At 38.8% G+C, this 18170-nt stretch overlaps 1 protein-coding gene and 2 long non-coding RNA genes across 4 annotated transcripts in view; 2 read left to right on the top strand and 1 right to left on the bottom strand.

Annotated features, from left to right (window-relative positions):
* Positions 1–757: 757 nt before the first annotated feature.
* On the bottom strand, positions 758–2169 carry LOC118879764 (uncharacterized). Of its 2 annotated transcripts, XR_005016108.3 has the most exons (4): positions 2070–2169; positions 1906–2010; positions 1231–1831; positions 758–1141 (listed from the first exon to the last, which is right to left on the bottom strand). It is a non-coding gene; the product is annotated as an uncharacterized lncRNA (long non-coding RNA). The 2 variants fall into 2 exon arrangements; XR_010654690.2 differs by having other exon boundaries at positions 761–1141; positions 1906–2122.
* A 114-nt stretch (positions 2170–2283) lies between these two features.
* Positions 2284–14335, top strand: lgs (BCL9 domain-containing protein legless). Its single transcript, XM_017088651.4, has 6 exons — positions 2284–2963; positions 3019–3354; positions 4468–4689; positions 9517–11544; positions 12042–12238; positions 12292–14335. Exons 1-6 carry the CDS (start codon positions 2798–2800, stop codon positions 13849–13851), a joined length of 4509 nt encoding a protein of 1502 aa, XP_016944140.2. The 5' UTR covers positions 2284–2797; the 3' UTR covers positions 13852–14335.
* Positions 14336–18118: 3783 nt separating this feature from the next.
* Positions 18119–18170, top strand: part of LOC139353319 (uncharacterized) — a 35132-nt gene continuing 35080 nt past the window's right edge. Inside the window, exon 1 of the long non-coding RNA XR_011604538.1 lies at positions 18119–18160. This is a non-coding gene — a long non-coding RNA (uncharacterized lncRNA). The remainder of the gene's footprint in view (positions 18161–18170) is intronic.

Genomic DNA, 18170 nt, shown 5'->3' on the forward strand with positions numbered 1-18170 from the left:
TTACTCAGTTTTTTTAACGAAAATCACCCAAACTTGTAAAAAATACTGAGCAAAAACACTGAATCGATTTTCGTATGCGCTCCCGTTTTCCGAAGAAGCGAGTTGTAGCGTCATTTTCCGGCCTCTTTCTAGTACGTATTTCCTTTAGAAAATGCAGAAAGCCTTGAATCTGGAACAGATTTATCTGTTAGCCCAGTATAATAGCCTCCGCACACAGCTGCTTTAAGTCGCTGTTGCAATTTTAAGCGGATTCTCGTTTACATAGAGAGTCGCTGAAGCAAACAGCTGATCGACATAATCAACTCGTATCCGAAGGAAGATGGCGTGAAAATTAGTTGCTCCGAAAAAGTGCAAAGCTTAATACAATTTGTGTGCTAACATGTGGAATGTTCTCAGCGCCAAATGATTATTTCATTGCTATTAGCAAATTAAATTAGGATGAGATTTTCATTCTATTGACTATTTTGAGCCAACAGTGACGCCGTGAGATTGTTCAGAAGTTAATATCGTTTGGATCTTTGTAAGTATTTATAAAACCTTCCTTGCATACGATTCTGTGACAATACCAATTTTTAAATAACAATTTTAGGAGGTGGATGTGCCTTTAAATGCCTTTTTCTTTAAGCTAAGAGTTTCATTAGTCGAAAAATCTTGTTCTTTGTAGTGTGACCGATGTTTTCAAAGTTCACCCGCAATGCATTTAGCATGGTCTTACTGTCAAGCAGCAAACGGAAAACAAATCAATTGCAGCCATTTAAAAAGAAGAGTCTGCTGGTGCACAAAGAAACAAAAATTAAAAAAAGGAATGTTCAACGAATGTTTTTATTTATATAAATGAATAGTTTAAAGCTTCCTTCTCGTCACACGGATGCTTAGCCATCTTTCCCGAGCCACCACAGTCCAGCTCCGAGTCCCAATTGGCATATTGGACCTTGAGAAAGTGGAAGCCGGATTGGGGACGGGGTGATCCGCTGATGCTGCAGAAAGTCGCCCAGCATCCTGGCAATGGCTGGCTATGGCTTCTCCTACTGTTCCTTAGCTGGCGCCCTATTTTCCTCATCCCTATTGAAGCCAGCGCGTCGTCCAGCTCCGCTTAAGCTGCCAAGTAGCTGGTGGTGGTGGTATCGTATAACTGGTGGTTCTGATAAAAATATACTTATATTAATAGATTTATCCATTGGCGATAAGTAAATAAGTAAATATTTCATTTCGTATTTTATCTGCACTGACCTCCTGCAGTCGGTTTTGGGGATTTCCTTCCATGTTTAATATGTAGTTTCCACACCGCCAAAGATTAAATTTCTTATTCTTTGGGACGCGGCTAACGGCGTTCATCGAAATTCACTTGCTAAGTCTGGTATTTTTTCTGGTATTTCCTTAGCTCATCTGAGTACCGCGCTGAACAGCAGACCCGACGAAAAGCGTTTGCCGCGTATTTGCCTCTTGCTCACTCCTATGGTTAGTTCGCGGCTTTCGTCGATGTGAGTACTAGGCTTTAGATTAATAATGTATGTTTTTGTGCAACAGGTGCCAGGTCTTGCCAAGAAGGACATAAGCTGGAGGTTGGTCATTTCCCTAAAAAAGAGCATTGCAAAATATGTGCTCAATATGAGATCATTGGCTGGCCACCTCCTAAGCCGTTAGAAGGCTCATTGGGCCTGCACCAACAACAATTTCCTTCTCAAAAAATCCCGAAGCGCCAAGTACAAAAATCTTCTTTGAAAATACTAAAGAAAACACCGGAATACTGAATCGATTTGCGTGCGCGGTCCCATTCTCCGCTGCAGCGAGTCGTAGCGACTTTTCCGGCCTCCTTCTAGCAAGTGTATTCCTATGAAAGAAAATGTCACTAATGCGGAATTTGGTCGCTGAAGCGAAAGCCCCTGTGTGTGAATAGGGTATAACCTTTGTCAAAAAACGTATTCCATGAAGTGTGACCGAATGTTTAGAATTCACGCAAACTGGATTTTCTTTCACCCATACTGGTCTGTGTTTGTTGACAGCGGATAACTAAAAAAAACAATGAAATGAAAATATGCAAACAAATTTTTTAATAAACAAAGGCTTACAATAAACATTTTTAAAGTACAAAATGAAAAACTGCTTAGTTGAAGGAGCTCTGAGTAATGTTAGACTAGTGAAAGTGTTTTTCTATTTGACTACTAGTACTAGGCCTTTCAGTAAATTTGCGGCTTTTAAAAATCTACCAGATTTAGTAATTCGGTGTGTTGTACTTTGTGGTTGGGAGGATTGGTATGTGCACATTGTCGTGGGCTGGTCACTCTCAAAGACAGTAATTTCTTATTTTTATATTTTAGTATTTCACTAGTTATGCAGATTAATTTCATTTTCTAAAGAACTTTTCCACTTATGATAGTGATTACTTATGGCCCGTTCGCGAAATACAGAAACTTCTCATCTTTTAACGTGCAAATACTAATGACGAATAAGTTGTTCACAAGTGTTGATAGTACATACATATGTATACATAAAATTGTGAAACTGAACAAGTTGAACACAAAAGAATTTAAAAGCATAATAATAGGTCATAGACCACTGCTAGCGCTCATAATGATCGCAACTGAAACATCAGGCTCTGTTTCGTGTATAATTTGAGAGTTGAAAACTCACACATAAGTTTAATAGTGTGCTAGCGTTACGTTGTCTAACTGCCAGAAACCCCAAACAGCCAAAACAATGGCTTTTATGAAGAACTCGAGCATTTAGCCACCGGGACGGTCTGAGAAAGTTCGATTTGTAGGGAGACACCCAATTGGTCCATGTAGGCTCGACTACAATGCTCTCGACAACAATGCCCCACAGTCCAGCCCAAACACAGTCACAGTCGCAACCGAACGCCGATGCTTCAACAAGTGCATCTGGAGTAGGGATCGGGAATGGGGTCGCGGGCACCAGCAGGAGCTCTCCGAAGACTACTAAAAACGAACCCACTCTGTCTCCGGGTAAGTCCTGTTTTCTACTTTCCCTTTACGAAGTACCAATTGGCTGTGCTTCCAGATCAAATTAAAGTGATGACAGACGAAGGAGCAGAGAAAAACGGACTTTTAAGTAGTGATAAAGGAGTCGCCACTTCGACTGGTGGCAACGGAACCGGAGGAGGTGGAAATATTCCAGTCGAGGGACAATCCTCTTCTTTGACCTCTGCTGTTGGTACACCGACACTGAGGCAAAACTCCTCAAATAGCGTCAACTCGTGCCTGGTTGCCTCTCCAAACAATACCAGTGAACACTCGAATAGCAGCAGTGTGTCTGCTACAGTGGGGCTTACTCAAATGGTCGATAGTGACGAGCAGGCCAAGAAAAAGAAAAGCAGTGTAAAGGACGAGGATGTCGGTAAGACTGCCTTGACATTTGCTCATGCTTACATACATTCGGACAGGCTCTCCCCATTAGTTAAATTGTTTTCTGAAATTATTTATATAAAGCTAAAAATACGTATAACATATAAGTTAAATTCGTGGTAAACAAAATTTTCAATATTTTATCCATCATCCTATCTTTAATACACCAAGCATAAAAAACTAAAATTATGATCGCTTTACTTAACGGCTTTCCGTCCAAAGTAAAAAAAAACGTTTATTATATCCGCTACTCGTCAAGTATAAGTGCAAACTAGATTCATCAGAAATATTTATAAGCGACCCTATAATGTAGTTATATACTTGATCAGGATCACTAGACGAGTCCATCTAGCCATGTCCGTCTATCCGTCCGTTTCAACGCAAACAAGTCTCTTAGTTTTAAAGCTAACGGGCTGAAACCTTCCCAAAAGTCATAATTCTATTGAACGTAGTATATAAGTCGGAACGTATATTTTAACTTCGGTGTTTTTTGGCATACTATTCTACTCTTGGGAATATCATTGCAGAGTAATAATACAGAATCTCGAATAAAATTTGAAAAAAATCGGACGATTTTATCATAAAGCTGTCACTAGAACGATCGGAAAATTATTGTCAAAATAATAAATACGTATTTCGTTTTCGGTAAACATATGCGGTAGTACATTGAAATGGAACATTATCTTTTACAGAAATATCTGTAATTTGTATTAAAAAAAGTTATCTTCTTTTCTTGCTATTTTTGAAAAACATGCTAATTTGGCGGCGAATATCTAAAAAAAACTACGTTTATCAATAACATTTGCTATACCTCCTTACACTTAAATTAAATTTATACCATACAAACAATTTTTAGTGCCCTTTTGTAATCAGGTCAAGGCAAAAATCACGAAGACAATTTTTATCAGAACGAAAAAAACTTCAAATCGGACGTAAGAAGCAGCAGATAAATGTAGAAATGTTAATTCGATAGAAATTAAAACATTGATTTTTCTAAACCTTTAATAAAGGTAACAGGTAACAGGTATCCCATAGTCCAGGCATTCGACTATAGCGGTTCTTCTTGTTCCCATTGTACACTACATTTTTGATGATTTCTCAACAGAAAAAGGATCTAATAAAGCGAAAGGCATCGCTCCTGGAACCGGGTGTGGAACAGGACCCACATCCGTTCTTTCCATTGGCATTGCTATTAAGGAAGAACCCTCCGACAGCTTGGGCAACTTAGTAAATATGAAAAAAGAAGAAAGAGAAAATCACTCTCCAAACATGTCACCTGTCGGATTTGGTTCCATTGGTAATTCACAGGACATCTCCGCTACGTCAGGTAAGTCTAATTATGGAATAATGTTGCCCTCATTGACTTGAATAACAGTTAATAGCCATGAGAAACGTCATTCTTCAGGATACAAATGATCTCTTATTAAATTAGCGAGACACAATTTAAGAGGATTTTACATTTTATTGAACTTGTGAAATGTATTGATTAAAAAATTGTTAATAGAAAGATCTTGCTAAAGTAAAATGACTCATGATTATATATGTAGTAGAGATCCAATTCATACATCAGGTTTTAGTTTACAAGTATTTTAATTTTTTAAAGGATAAAACAAAGGAATTTTTGCGTTAAATTTAAAAAAGGTCCATAAAACATCCAGCCCTTGACAAATAATTGAATTTTTTCAAAGGCATAAATTTAAAAACATTGTTCTTATCTTAAGAAATGCTTTTTATGATTTTTTGAAGGTGACAATGTCGAAAAAATTTGTATGAAAACAGAAAACTCAAATTCACGTTTCTAAACATTTTCAAAAAATCATCAAAAATATAAACAAAATGATTTTTGAAAAATTCTTTTTGCAGTTTCTATTATTTTTGTTTGAAGAAACTTTTTGCATCAACAAATTTAAGTTTTCAGGTCGAGGAAAAAGTTTAAAATGTAGATTTAAATGTAGATTTACACAAATTCGTCCTTTTCAATAAATACTGAATGGGTTTAGAAATGTATTGTATTATTCAAACGGCATTTAAATTACCTTTCCATTGATGCCAAAAGTTTACAAGAAGTAAGTTCAAATTATGAGTATATTTAACTTTTGTTAAATTTAATTTTATGAAAATCGGTCGGCTATATCATAAAGAAGCCATAGGAACGATCGGAAAATTAGTGAGAAAATAATATGAAATTGTTTAATTAATGCCAAAATAATACTTAGACCGTTATATTTTGTTTTCGGTAAGCATGGTCGGTAATAAACTTAAATGGAAAAATATCTTACAATTTTTATATTTAGTTTTTAGTTATCGGAAAGCTCTATACAAACAACGCTCCGGCGGGAACGACCTGCAAGGGTATAAAAACTTCGGCGTGCCGAAGTTAACTTCTTTTCTTGTTTTTAATGGTCTGTGTCAACTGGATAGCAATTGTCCTAAACGGCTATCTCCTATAAGAGAGCACTGAATCCAGCGTCAAGCGATTTGTGTGGCACCCCTAATACAAAATTATTAATATTTGTAATCTAACTTTTTGGATTTTTGTCTTTATAAAGTATAGTTATTACAATAATGCATGCTTTCAAATAAAGCAAGCCGAAGTTGATATATCATTGCAGCTGAAATCTGAATCATGCAATTAAATGTGAGCAAAAAGTAAAACTGTCATCATGACCTTGATTTTTAAAAGACTTTGACGTGCTCTTTTCTGTCTGGCCTTGCCTTATAGTACGACAATCACTTGATTGGTCAGTTGTTGCAGGGTTGTAAGCATAAATCAAAGTCTCTTCTCCCAGAAAGCATAGTTTCATGCAAATCAACGCGACAATTTTTTTTGCAAGAAATTGAGTGCTTTTGGTCTAAAAATTGAATAACGGTCGGTTGGTAAACGGGCGTGCATTTATTACTGATAATGGCATAGACATGAAATTTGGCCCAGATGTTATAAGCAGCCCTGCCGCCAATTCAATAAACAAAGAACCAGTCCCAACTGTTAGAACCGCTAAGCTTAAGTTGAAAATGCATCTTACCTTTTGCCCACAGTATTGCATAAAAATATAAGTATACCTATATTTTATTGAAGCTATATTATATAGTTTTCCGATTTATTCATAAAAAACAAGGAAGAACGCTATAGTCGAGTACCTCGACTATCAGATACCCGTTACTCAAAGGGAAATGGAGATATGCAAGCAGCAAAGCGAAATTAAAATGCGCCACCTACCGGCGGTAGACAGATTTAAGCGTTATGGGCGTTAGAGTGGGCGTGGCAAATTTATTTTTGGATCAATCGATAGGTATTGACGACACCAATACATTTCAGTTAAAATTTTTTATCTAGCATGCAAATTGTGGGCGTCACAGGTTTTCGCGGTTTGTGGGCGTTTAAGTGGGCGTGGCAAACTTTTTTTTAGGTCAATCGATAGGTATTGATGAGAACAATACATTTCAGTTAAAATTTTCTGTCTAGCATCAAAACTGTAGGAGTTACAGTTTTGGGCGGTTTGTGGGCGTTAGAGTGGGCGTGGCAGTCTACTGAAACAAACTTGCGCTGCGTAAGAAGCTCAGGAATCTGTACGCCAAATTTTAATAGCCTAGCTCTCATAGTTTCCGAGATCTCAGCGTTCATCCGGACAGACAGACGGACAGACGGACAGACGGACATGGCTAGATCGACTCGGCTAGTGATCCTGATCAAGAATATATATACTTTATGGGGTCGGAAACGCTTCCTTCTGCCTGTTACATACTTTCCGACGAATCTAGTATACCCTTTTACTCTACGAGTAACGGGTATAATTATAAATTCTGAAAACTTAAAATAAGTCCCTACCCCAGAGTAAAAGGAAATATGGTTAAAAACAACAAACGGTTTATTAGGTCCGTCGAAAAGTATGTAACACGCGGAAGGAATTGTTTTCGATCAAGCTATATCCGTCTTTCCGTATGAACGCTGAGTTCTCGGAAATTGTAAAAGCTACAACCATAACGCTTAAGTCCATTTGATGCCCACATTCTTGAAGATTTTGTTTCAGTGTAACTTGAAATACATTTTATTGATCAATACCAAAATGCTAAAATTTTTACCAATCGTGTAATTATCTTAAAAGTTATGACTCTCTAAGTTAAAAAGGCTTTAGTATTATTCGGCATTATCGCTACCGTCCGCTAGGTGCCGTGTCGCTGGCATCAGTGGTGTGAACCGCGCTAGTCGAAATGCCCTGGAATTTAAATTTGTTTGAAACAAAGTAACGCGTATCTGATGGTCGAAGAACTTGACTTTATCGTTCCTGCTTGTTTTCATATTATTTTCTCATTAATTTTTTGAAATGTTATAGAAATTCACATTTATGGTGGATCCTAACGCCTGAGGAAAGTCTTTATTTTCGAACCATGTTTGCATGCACTTTGTAAGTTGCAGTGTTGCAGTTTGCAAGCTATGACTATAAGTCATACAATTGCTTGCACTTTGTACATTGAATATTTGTTATATTGTTGTTTTTGCGCTGTTGCAATTTGGTGTTTGTAATATGCAATCGGAAAGATAATAATTCAATACGTAATATTCCAAAAGACAAATGCCAAAAATCAAGTTTTTGGTTATATTTATTTTAACATTTGCAAATTCATAGAATTACTTGACCAACTGTTTATCAAATAGTCGTTCAATTAAAAAACAATTTTATTCGAAATTTTGAAATCGTATAAAAGAGAGTACCCCAGAATCTGCGAGAATATGATCAAAAATAACGAAGCTACAATTTTTAACCCCTTGCAGAGGGTATAATGATTTCAGTCCGACCTCGTAAAGTAAATATATACATATATTCTCTAACAGCATCACTAGACGAGTCGATCTTGCTATGTCCGTCTGTCCGTTTCTACGCAAGTAGAGTCTAAGTTTTAAAGCTATCGGGATGAAACCTTCCCAAAAGTCATATTTCAATTGCAGGTAGTAGTATATAAGTCGGAACGAGCCGGATCTTACAACTATGTACTATAAACCATAACGAAATATTCAAAAAATATTTTGAAAAAAGTTTTAGAAATGATATCTTCGGTGTTCTTTGACATATTAACTTATATCATTCTTTTAATATTTCGAATAAAATTTTAAAAAACGGATGTAATTATCAAATAGCTGCCATAGGAACGATCGGATTTCGGTGAACATATACGGTAGTTAATTGAAATTGAACATAATCTTAATATTTCTCTAATTAGTTTTTAGTTTTCGAAAAGTAGGAAAGCTCTGTACATACAATGCTCTCAAGGGAACGACCTGCAAGGGCATAGAAACTTCGGATTTTCGAAGCTAGCATTCTTTGTTGTTTTTTATCTGCAAGGGCATAGATACTTTGGATTGTTTGTTTTCTATTAATTATTCCCGTTAGTCGTATAGTAATAGGGTATACAAGATTTGCCGGAAAGTAAACAGGTAGAAGAAAGAGTTTCCGACCCCATAAAGTATAAAAAAACAAAGATCTAGCCAAGTCAGTCTGTCCATCCGTCAGTCTGTCCGCATGAACGCTGAGATTCTTGGGCTTCCTGCGCAGCGCAAGTTTGTTTCAGCAGGGTGCCACGCCCACTCTAACGTCCACAAACTCCTATAACACTAAAACCCGTCTAAATATTAGTTTGATCTTTTTATGAATACCCTTATACAACCAAAAATTATCAAAATCGAACCAGTCATTAAAAAGTTATAACCAAATAATAACCAATATATTGCAATTCAAGCGAGATTGCACACCACATTCAGCAAATTAGCTGTTTTCGCTATACGCCACCAAGTCAGGGGCAATGGGCTAGTTGGCCATGTTGGCTAGGTGGGGCGATAGAAGTGAAAAAAACAGAGTTGAGGATATGGCTGTCCGGTTCGGCTCGATCCGACTTATATAGTTTGACTAGTCTTATCAAGAATATATACAATGAAAGGGTTGGAAACGTCTCCTTCACTGAGTTGCAGTACCCTCTGCAAAGGTATTACAACTGAAATCATATTTATCAATATCATATATGAATTTATTTTGCACTGAACAACTCGACAATAAGATAATGAAATGACAAAAAAATTGTATTTATTATAGAAAAAAATGATTTTAAACAGAATTATCTCTATGGATATTTTAAGAACATCTCTTCCTTTTAATTAATTTAGTAAAAATAGAAAGAAATTCAACCGACAGTATCCCGGAAAAGAAGCCTTCCTTGGCAATAAGTAATGACGAAATGGGCATTGAAGGCGTTAGCTGCAATCCGCTAAACTCTGATATTATCAGTGAATCTTTAAGTAACCCGCCCATTTCGAGCATATTAGCGATCGGCATGAACACGTCCCAATCCAGTGCTGGAACGGGAGTTGGAGCTGGAACTGGACCTGGGGGTGGTAACCTTTTGACGGGAAACGGCAATGTGCCATCCTCCGGTGGCAGTAATTGCTTAGATTACATGCAACAGCAGAATCACATATTTGTATTTTCAACTCAACTGGCTAACAAAGGAGCCGAATCGGTTTTGAGTGGTCAGTTCCAAACCATTATTGCGTATCACTGCACCCAGCCAGCGACGAAAAACTTTCTAGAAGACTTCTTTATGAAAAATCCTCTAAAAATGAACAAGTTGCAGCGCCACAGTGCCTTGGGTATGCCATGGATAGGCATGGGACCAGGAGGACCAAATCCCCCAAATCCTCCTGTATCAAAGATAACTCAACAGCAGCCACATTCAAAGCCTGCAAGCCTCTTGAAAACCCAGTTCAATCAAAACGAAAACAGCAAACGTAGTTCGGTGAATGTGCCAAGCAACTCTTTTGCCGACCAGGCTGATCCCTTGTCCAACGAGAATGAACTAATGTGCTGGGAGAGTGGACCCGGAAGCAGCGGTGCCAGTGGTGCTGCACAAAATTCGCGAAACAATATAGACAGTATGACTGCTTCCAGCGAGTCCCAGGCAATAAAGATACTGGAAGCAGCTGGTGTTGATTTGGGCCAAGGCACTAAAGACTGCGACCCAAATCTGCACGAAAATAACATTGTTTCACTGCAAGGAGTTAAGGTTCCAGACGAAAACCTTACACCACAACAGCGTCAGCACCGGGAAGAGCAGCTGGCGAAATTAAAGAAAATGAATCAGTTTCTTTTTCCAGAAAATGAAAATTCAGTAGGAGCAATTGTGAGCTCACAGATGCCGAAAATGCCGGGTGACTTGATGATGGGTATGCCGGGTGGCGGTGGATCTATAATAAATCCGCAGTTGCGGCAAATGCAAATCCCTGGAAACGTGAAACCGGAGCTTTTGACGGGGACAGGTTCAGGGCTCCCAGAGGAGGTTATGCTTCCTGGCGATGTCATATCGGATATCAATGCTGTAATGGGTTGCAATAACAGTCAAAAGATCAGCCTGCAATGCGGATCTGGAGGAGGAGCCGGTCCTGTAACTGGAACTTCTGCAGGCGCGATAAACGTTAATATGCACTGCTCGAGCTCTGCCTCTTCAAATGGCAATATGATGGGAAGCTCAACGGATATGCTGGCTTCGTTTGGTAACACAAACTGCAATGTTAATGTCATCGGATCGGTACCGGATATGGCAAAGGAGCTTTCAGGTCAAGATAGCCTATCGCATCCACACCAAGGGGGAGTAGCTCAAATGGAGTGGTCAAAGATCCAGCAGCAATTCTTCGAGGAGCGCCTAAAGGGGGGAAAAGCCAGACAAGCGACTGGACCTGCCGCCCCTCCTCAGCACACCCCTTCTGGAACAGGCAGCAATACGTCAAGTAGTCAAGTGCGTTCTCTGCAGGGACCTCCACCTCCATACCATTCCACCCAGCGATCTGCTTCAGTGCCAATAGCCACTCAATCGCCCAATCCGTCAAGTCCAAACAATCTGTCGCTGCCCTCACCGCGCACAACTGGCGCAGCCATGGGTTTGCCAACCAACTCGCCTAGTATGGATGGCGCGACATCGTTATCGGGATCTGCTCCGCCGGCCATTACGACGACGTCACAGGGAGGTTCATCGGGAGGGCTGTCAGTGAACAAAAATTGTTTCCAGTCGGACGCCCCATCGCCGTCAAATCAAAATCGGAATCGGAATAGTGGATCATCGGGAGTACTCAATCATAATTTAAATAGTAACCCGAGTACTCCGCTGTCCCATCTCTCTCCCAAGGAAATGGAACCGTTCGGTCAGTAAATCAAAACTTTTTACATTTGTGTTTTTTCTAATTTGTGTTGTAAATGGAATTCGGTTCAGTAAATTAAGAGACATTTTTGGTTAACACGAGAATTTACACCAGATATTTTCAGGCAACTAAAATCTGTGCCATATTTGAAAACGTTTGCTTTCGCTGTAAGATCAAAAATGTATAGCTACGTCATTTTCACTCCGGTCAATGAGCATTCACAAAATGGCCATTTACAGATTCCGTCTCATACTTCTTTTAACGTTAAAGTCCCGAAGCGCACACTTTAATTTAGCTGTTCTTGTATTGACCAAAAGACCATAATTTAACTGAAAGATTTGAAACGAAAGAAAGAATTTATCAAAATTTGAAATTTACATAAAATAATTAGTAAATTATTCTTAACCAATACGCATGTTGTATTGATACGAGCATAACTTATAAAAAACTCTATTGGTCAAAAAAGTCTGTTCCCAAATAATAAATCTCGTTACTTTCAGGTGACAACATAAAAAGTAGACGACCAAGCCCACAAGGTCAAAGGTCGCCAGGAAATGGTCTTATAGAGGCAAATATAGAAGGTAGATTTGCTGCATCCAGTCCTGGTGTGATTTTTAATCCTCACCCACATATGCAAAACAATTCAAATTCAGCATTAAATGCCTATAAAATAGGCACTCCAAATATGCAGATAGAGGTAATAAGATTGCTGGTATAAATTTCTCTTTCTGAATTTCTTTTCGTTTTCAGCGACAAGCTCCGGCCCAAGGAGGTCCTGTACAGTTTAGTAGGCGTTCCGATAATATTCCGCTGAATCCCAACAGTGGTAATCGCCCTCCACAAAACAAACTGACGCAGAACTTCGACCCAATCTCTTCTCTGGCGCAAATGTCCCAACAATTAACGAGTTGCGTGTCTAGTATGGGTAGTCCGGCCGGCACTGGTGGAATGACTATGATGGGAGGTCCGGGACCGACAGACATCAATATAGAGCATGCAATGATTTCGGGATTAGATGGACCCGGAATGGATGCTATTAATCAAAATAACTGCCATCCAATGAATGCCGTCATGAACTCCATGGGTCAGCGAATGATGAATCCAAAAATGTGCGTTCCAGGCGGTCCGAATAGTCTGCCTGGCTTCAACCCTAATTCTCCCAATGGTGTGTTAAGAGAGAGTCCTCTGGGGCCTGGTCCAGTTCCTGGGCCAGTGAACTCTCCAAACTTTCAAGGCGTTTTGCCACCTGGTGCAAGAATGATGGGTCGAATGCCCGTCAGCTTTGGTTCGAACTTCAATCCTAATATACAGGTAAAGGCAAGTACTCCAAACACCATACAGTACATGCCAGTAAGGCCCCAAAACGCCAACAACAACAATAACAATGGAGCTAGCAATGTTCGAATGCCACCTAGTCTAGAGTTTTTGCAGAGGTATGCTAACCCACAAATGGCTTCTGTAGGTAACGGTTCTCCGATCTGTCCTCCATCTGGTGGCGACGGTGGTCCGGGAATGCCCGGAATGATGGTGGGATCTGGGTCTGGACCAATGCTAATGAACTCTCCCGGCGAGCAGCACCAGAACAAGATTCCAAACAACCCAGGAGCAGGCAACGGCATTAACTTTTTCCAGAATTGTAATCAAATGGCTATAATGGACGAAGAAGGAGGCTTAGCCGGCCATGACGTGGCAATGAATATTGGCCAACCGTCCATGATACGGGGCATGCGTCCGCATGGCATGCGACCACATGCAATGGCTCCACGGATGCAGGCTTCAGTTAACAGGCAGATTCAGTTTCCACATGGGTCGGATGGTATGGACTGCGTCGGAGATCCCACAGCGTTTTTTAATAACGCTACGTGCAACAGCGCGGTACCGCCCATGTTTGCAGGAGCACAACAGTCTAATCAGCCTAAACCCCAACACTTGAAGAACATGCCCACCGGAATGTGTCAAAATCAAACTGGGTTGGGAGTTGGACCTGCAGTGTCACAAGGACAGATCCAGCTGCAGGGGCAAGGCCAAGGTCAAGGGCAGGGTCAGTCATTAATTGGGCCTAGCAATAATAATTTAATGTCTGCTGCCGGAAATGTTGGTCCAACGAATGGGGTCTCCGGCATCAATTTCGTCGGTCCCTCCTCCAATGATCTAAAGTATGCACAGCAATATCACAGTTTTCAGCAACAATTATACGCAACAAATACCAGAAGTCAGCAACAACAGCAGATGCACCAGCAGCAGCAGGGCAACATGATAACGATGCCGCCCAACTTATCACCAACTCCAGCGTTCTTTGTGAACAAATGAACACTATTAGTTCTGCAGCCCTCGCCATGTATTGTTTACTAGTCTCCAAGATAAGACATCAATCTCTAAATAAGATTTTTACTAAGCTTATTACCGTAGATGTTTTTGCAAAGGAGAAAATAAATATATGTAAATGCAAATAAGAACGTTTGAAATAAAATATTTCATTTTGCACCATTTAGACAAGTCACATATGAGTTAAATATAGCATCCCACTAGTTTAAGCAGATTTCGATACATATTTGAACATGATAGATAACCCTCTCTCGAATATGTACAAATTAATCAACATTGAAATTTTAGTGATCTGCAGCTTTTTTCTGTTATTAATTATTATGTACGCTGCTCTCTGTGTTAAATGCAATTAAGGAACTATACATATGTAAAACGCTATTAATATATATTACTCTCAACTTAATTGTAATCGATGTTAAGAGAACTGTAAATTCTTCCATTAAAAATATAATGAAAAAAGGTAAACAAATGTATGCATGGGTTTGGGTCCCATAAAAAAGAAGAGGGAACGCTATGGTCGAGTGCCTCGACTATCATATACCAATTTAATTAATTGTTTGTTCAATAAAATGATAAGTAGCTTTGTTTGAAATAGTTTTAATGCGGCGCCACTACACTCATGCATAGAAACATATTTTTGTACGTATTAATTGTTAGTCATGATGAACTTTTCCAATCACTTTTTATCTATAACTTTTTTCAAATAATATTGTGAATGGTACGATTATTGGATTTCAATTTACACCGAACCCAATCTTTAAGAATGTGTTACACAGAGTGAGCGCTCTGCTAAAACAAATTGAATCTGTATCTGCTTAGTCCCAAATTTCTAGCTATTATAGTTTCCAAGACTACAGAAAGACGGAAATCGGGGTATCGCAAAAACTAAATGGATTGAGTACCCAGACTTAAAATTTCAATTGGTAAAAGTAAACATTTTGAAAATTGAAGCTGCTGCCGCCAGTGGGGATCAAGGCCCCAGGTTATTAGCGTAGTCTTATTCTTATTGAGACATTCGACCCGCTACAATTGAATATGCCTTTGTGTGCGAGAATCTCAAGTACTGTGATGAAGCGGGCAGAATGAAAACATTTTAGAAAGAGTATTTATTTACCGTCACAAAATTTGATATCAGAACTTTTGTATGTTCAAAGAAGTATTTTGTTAAGATGAAATCTGAACATTATCTATTATCTTTATTTTACTTTGGTAAGAAAGATTATTGATTCGTTCTATCCAAAAATATGTTTTAGCTTAACATGTTACTTAACTTAATGTATAAATTAGACATTGACCAAGGGACGTTACTCGTAGAGGAGAGGAAATACTGGATTCGTCGGAAAGTATGTAATGGGAAGAAGAAGCGTTTCGAAATTCAAATCTATTTCACAGTTACATTATTGAAGGACATTCCTGACATTAATTTTTGCCACGAGCCAATACGACAGCTATTTGATGATTCCTCAAAAATTAAGATAGAGCTTGGGAACACTAAAAAGTAAAAAAGTAAAGTAAAGTAAGTAAAGTAAAGTAAGTAAAGTAAAAAAGCAAACTAAAAATTATCAATATCCTTTGTTTTCCAAACGTCCCAAACGACTCCCTGGAATTAGCCATATCCATCTCCGTCGTTACGGGTATCTAATAGTCGGGCACATCAACTCAAGCGTTCGGTCCTGTTGAACAATTAATTTCTGATTTAAATGTGCCAGCCAAATGATTAACGGAAAGGTTTCGTCCGTTTTTTTGGATGTGTCTTTGGGAACATGTCTGGCAAATTAGTTGTGTTAAGATAAGCTAATTTTGTGAATCTTTCCAAAGTGAAAACTGGAACGGGGCCGATAGACAAGGAAGCCAAAATGTCGCTCCACCATAAAACCAATTTTCTTCTAAAGCTTCCTTTAAAATCGTACAGCATTCCCTTAGTTTTTTACCATATTTTATTGTCTGTATTAAATAAGCTAATTGGAGTTATATTATTACAGTTGGCAAGAGGACCACAGCAAACGCACTATTAATAATCTCTTAATAACTCTATAGCACTACAAAGAATACAATTTACCCGTTACCAAACTGTTTTATCTTTCTTAGTAGCTGCTAGAGATATATCTTTAACTCCACAATGGCATATAAGGTAAATTTGGTAGATTTTGGTGTGCAACAAATATATCCGAAAACTAAAATATTTTATTTTAGAATTTATGAGTTGCACAAAAGACTTGAAGTTTCCTTAAAAATTACTCATACGATTTGCTGCCTGTTAGAATTTAGTCCAATAATCGCTTCTAGCTTTGAGAACTTGTTGAAATGTAAAGTTGAAAATAAATAAATTTTTTATGAAAGGAATAGAATTTGTGACGTTCAGCTCAAATCGAAAGTGGCAATTCGTGTGCAGTCATTTGCTTTTCTAATTGCCCATATATTGGACACGCCAAATCGTTCTGTTTATTGTCACCGAAACGTAGGGAATATCGAAATGCTGTTCAATTAAGTGCATTAACTGCGGCTTCAGTCACAGCCAATTAAGGCAACGCTTACCTGTGGCTCTTAGTCTAGTGCCAGCTGCAAACTAATTATGATAAAAATAGAGAAAATTAAATCCATCCCTCTCACACACTATTGAATTTGCTAGTTATTATACCAGTTTCTCCTAGAGCTAAAGCGTATGCTAAGTTCTTCGGAAGGTATCTAACAGGTAGAAGGAAGCGTTTTCGACCCCATTAAGTATAAAAGAAGCTCCATCTTATGAAACAGTTTCCGGCAGATCGCCTTCTGATGCGTCTAGGATCCGATCTCATGTCTAGTCCTGGCATCCGTATCGTCATTTGGAACGCCAGTGCTTTCACTTGCAAAAAGTACGGACTTGGAAGTCAACGTGATTGCTTTTATTCTATTCTATCTACTGCCCACATCGTTTTCGTGTTCTGCCCAAGTCTTCAAAAACTTTTGAGCGAAATTTTAAACCAAATTATCATTTGTCAATACTGGTGACTGGAATGCTCACAATCAATTTTAAGATTGTAGCCGCCCATCCCCGAAAGGCGTTTCCTTAAATCGTAGTCTGCCAGATACAGGTACAAGAGGGCCCTACGTACTTCCCTTCTGATGCTAGGAAGGACTCAACGACAATTGATTTTGCTATTTATAAGGGTATTTTGTCCTACTTTCTTGCTGTACATGGGTCACATGATCTTAGTTTTGATCACATTCCGCTTAAAACATCCAGTGCTAGCCCAAAGAGGCAATAACCTTAGTGTTGCAAGTTGCCGTGAAGCAGCAGTGAGTCATATCTTGTTTTATGAAAGAAAAGTGATATTCAAATTCTGTTTTTGGTGCCTTAAAGTACATAACTTATTTAATTAAAAAAATAAAAAACCAAGGGAGTTATAGCCAACTGGCGGAACTATATCGGATTTAAGTGGAAAAACGAGCTTTTCGATGTATAAATCGCTTTTTGACTATACACAATCAAAAACGTTATTTAAAAACAAGGAAGAACGCTATAGTCGAGTACCTCGACTATCAGATACCCGTTACTCAGCTAAAGGGACCAAAGGGAAATGGAGATATGCAAGCAGCAAAGCGAGATTAAAATACGCCACCTACCGGCGGCGGTGGGCGTGGCAAATTTTTTTTGGATCAATCGATAGGTATTGACAAGACCAATACATTTCAGTTAAAATTTTCTATCTACCATCAAAACTGTAGGAGCTACAGTTTTGGGCGGTTTGTGGGCGTTAGAGTGGGCGTGGCACTCTGCTGAAACAAACTTGCGCTGCGTAAGAAGCTCAGGAATCTGCACGCCAAATCTCAATAGCCTAGCTCCCATAGTTTCCGAGATCTCAGCGTTCATCCGGACGGACAGACAGACGGACAGACGGACAGACGGACATGGCTAGATCGACTCGGCTAGTTATCCTGATCAAGAATATATATACTTTATGGGGTCGGAAGCGCTTCCTTCTGCCTGTTACATACTTTCCGACGAATCTAGTATACCCTTTTAATCTACGAGTAACGCGTATAATAAACAGTTTTAAAGTTTTAAGCAGTTTTCAGTTTCCGATTTCCAATTTAAAATGAAAATCAGCAGCTATCGAAGCATGTTGATACTAATGTGTAAACAAATTTTATATATACTGGTAGGTAGCTTGATTGACTAGGAAATCCAGTTTTCCGAAATGTTGTTGGCAGACCTGGAAGAATATTTTAGACTAATTATTAGCTGTTGCTGTCTACCAGTTTATTCCGGTACGTCTGTTAAGGGGTGCGTCCAAATAGCGTCAGCTGGCTAAAGGTATAGAATA

Source organism: Drosophila suzukii, chromosome 4 (assembly GCF_043229965.1).
Source record: "Drosophila suzukii chromosome 4, CBGP_Dsuzu_IsoJpt1.0, whole genome shotgun sequence".
NCBI classification, from domain to species: domain Eukaryota; kingdom Metazoa; phylum Arthropoda; class Insecta; order Diptera; family Drosophilidae; genus Drosophila; species Drosophila suzukii.

Coding starts and splice junctions, on each gene's coding strand:
- lgs (XM_017088651.4), top strand. CDS start 2,798: ATGCTCTCGACAACAATGCCCCACAGTCCAGCCCAAACACAGTCACAG. Junction 2,964..3,018: donor CGAACCCACTCTGTCTCCGG/GTAAGTCCTGTT, acceptor CTGTGCTTCCAG/ATCAAATTAAAGTGATGACA. Junction 3,355..4,467: donor TGTAAAGGACGAGGATGTCG/GTAAGACTGCCT, acceptor ATTTCTCAACAG/AAAAAGGATCTAATAAAGCG.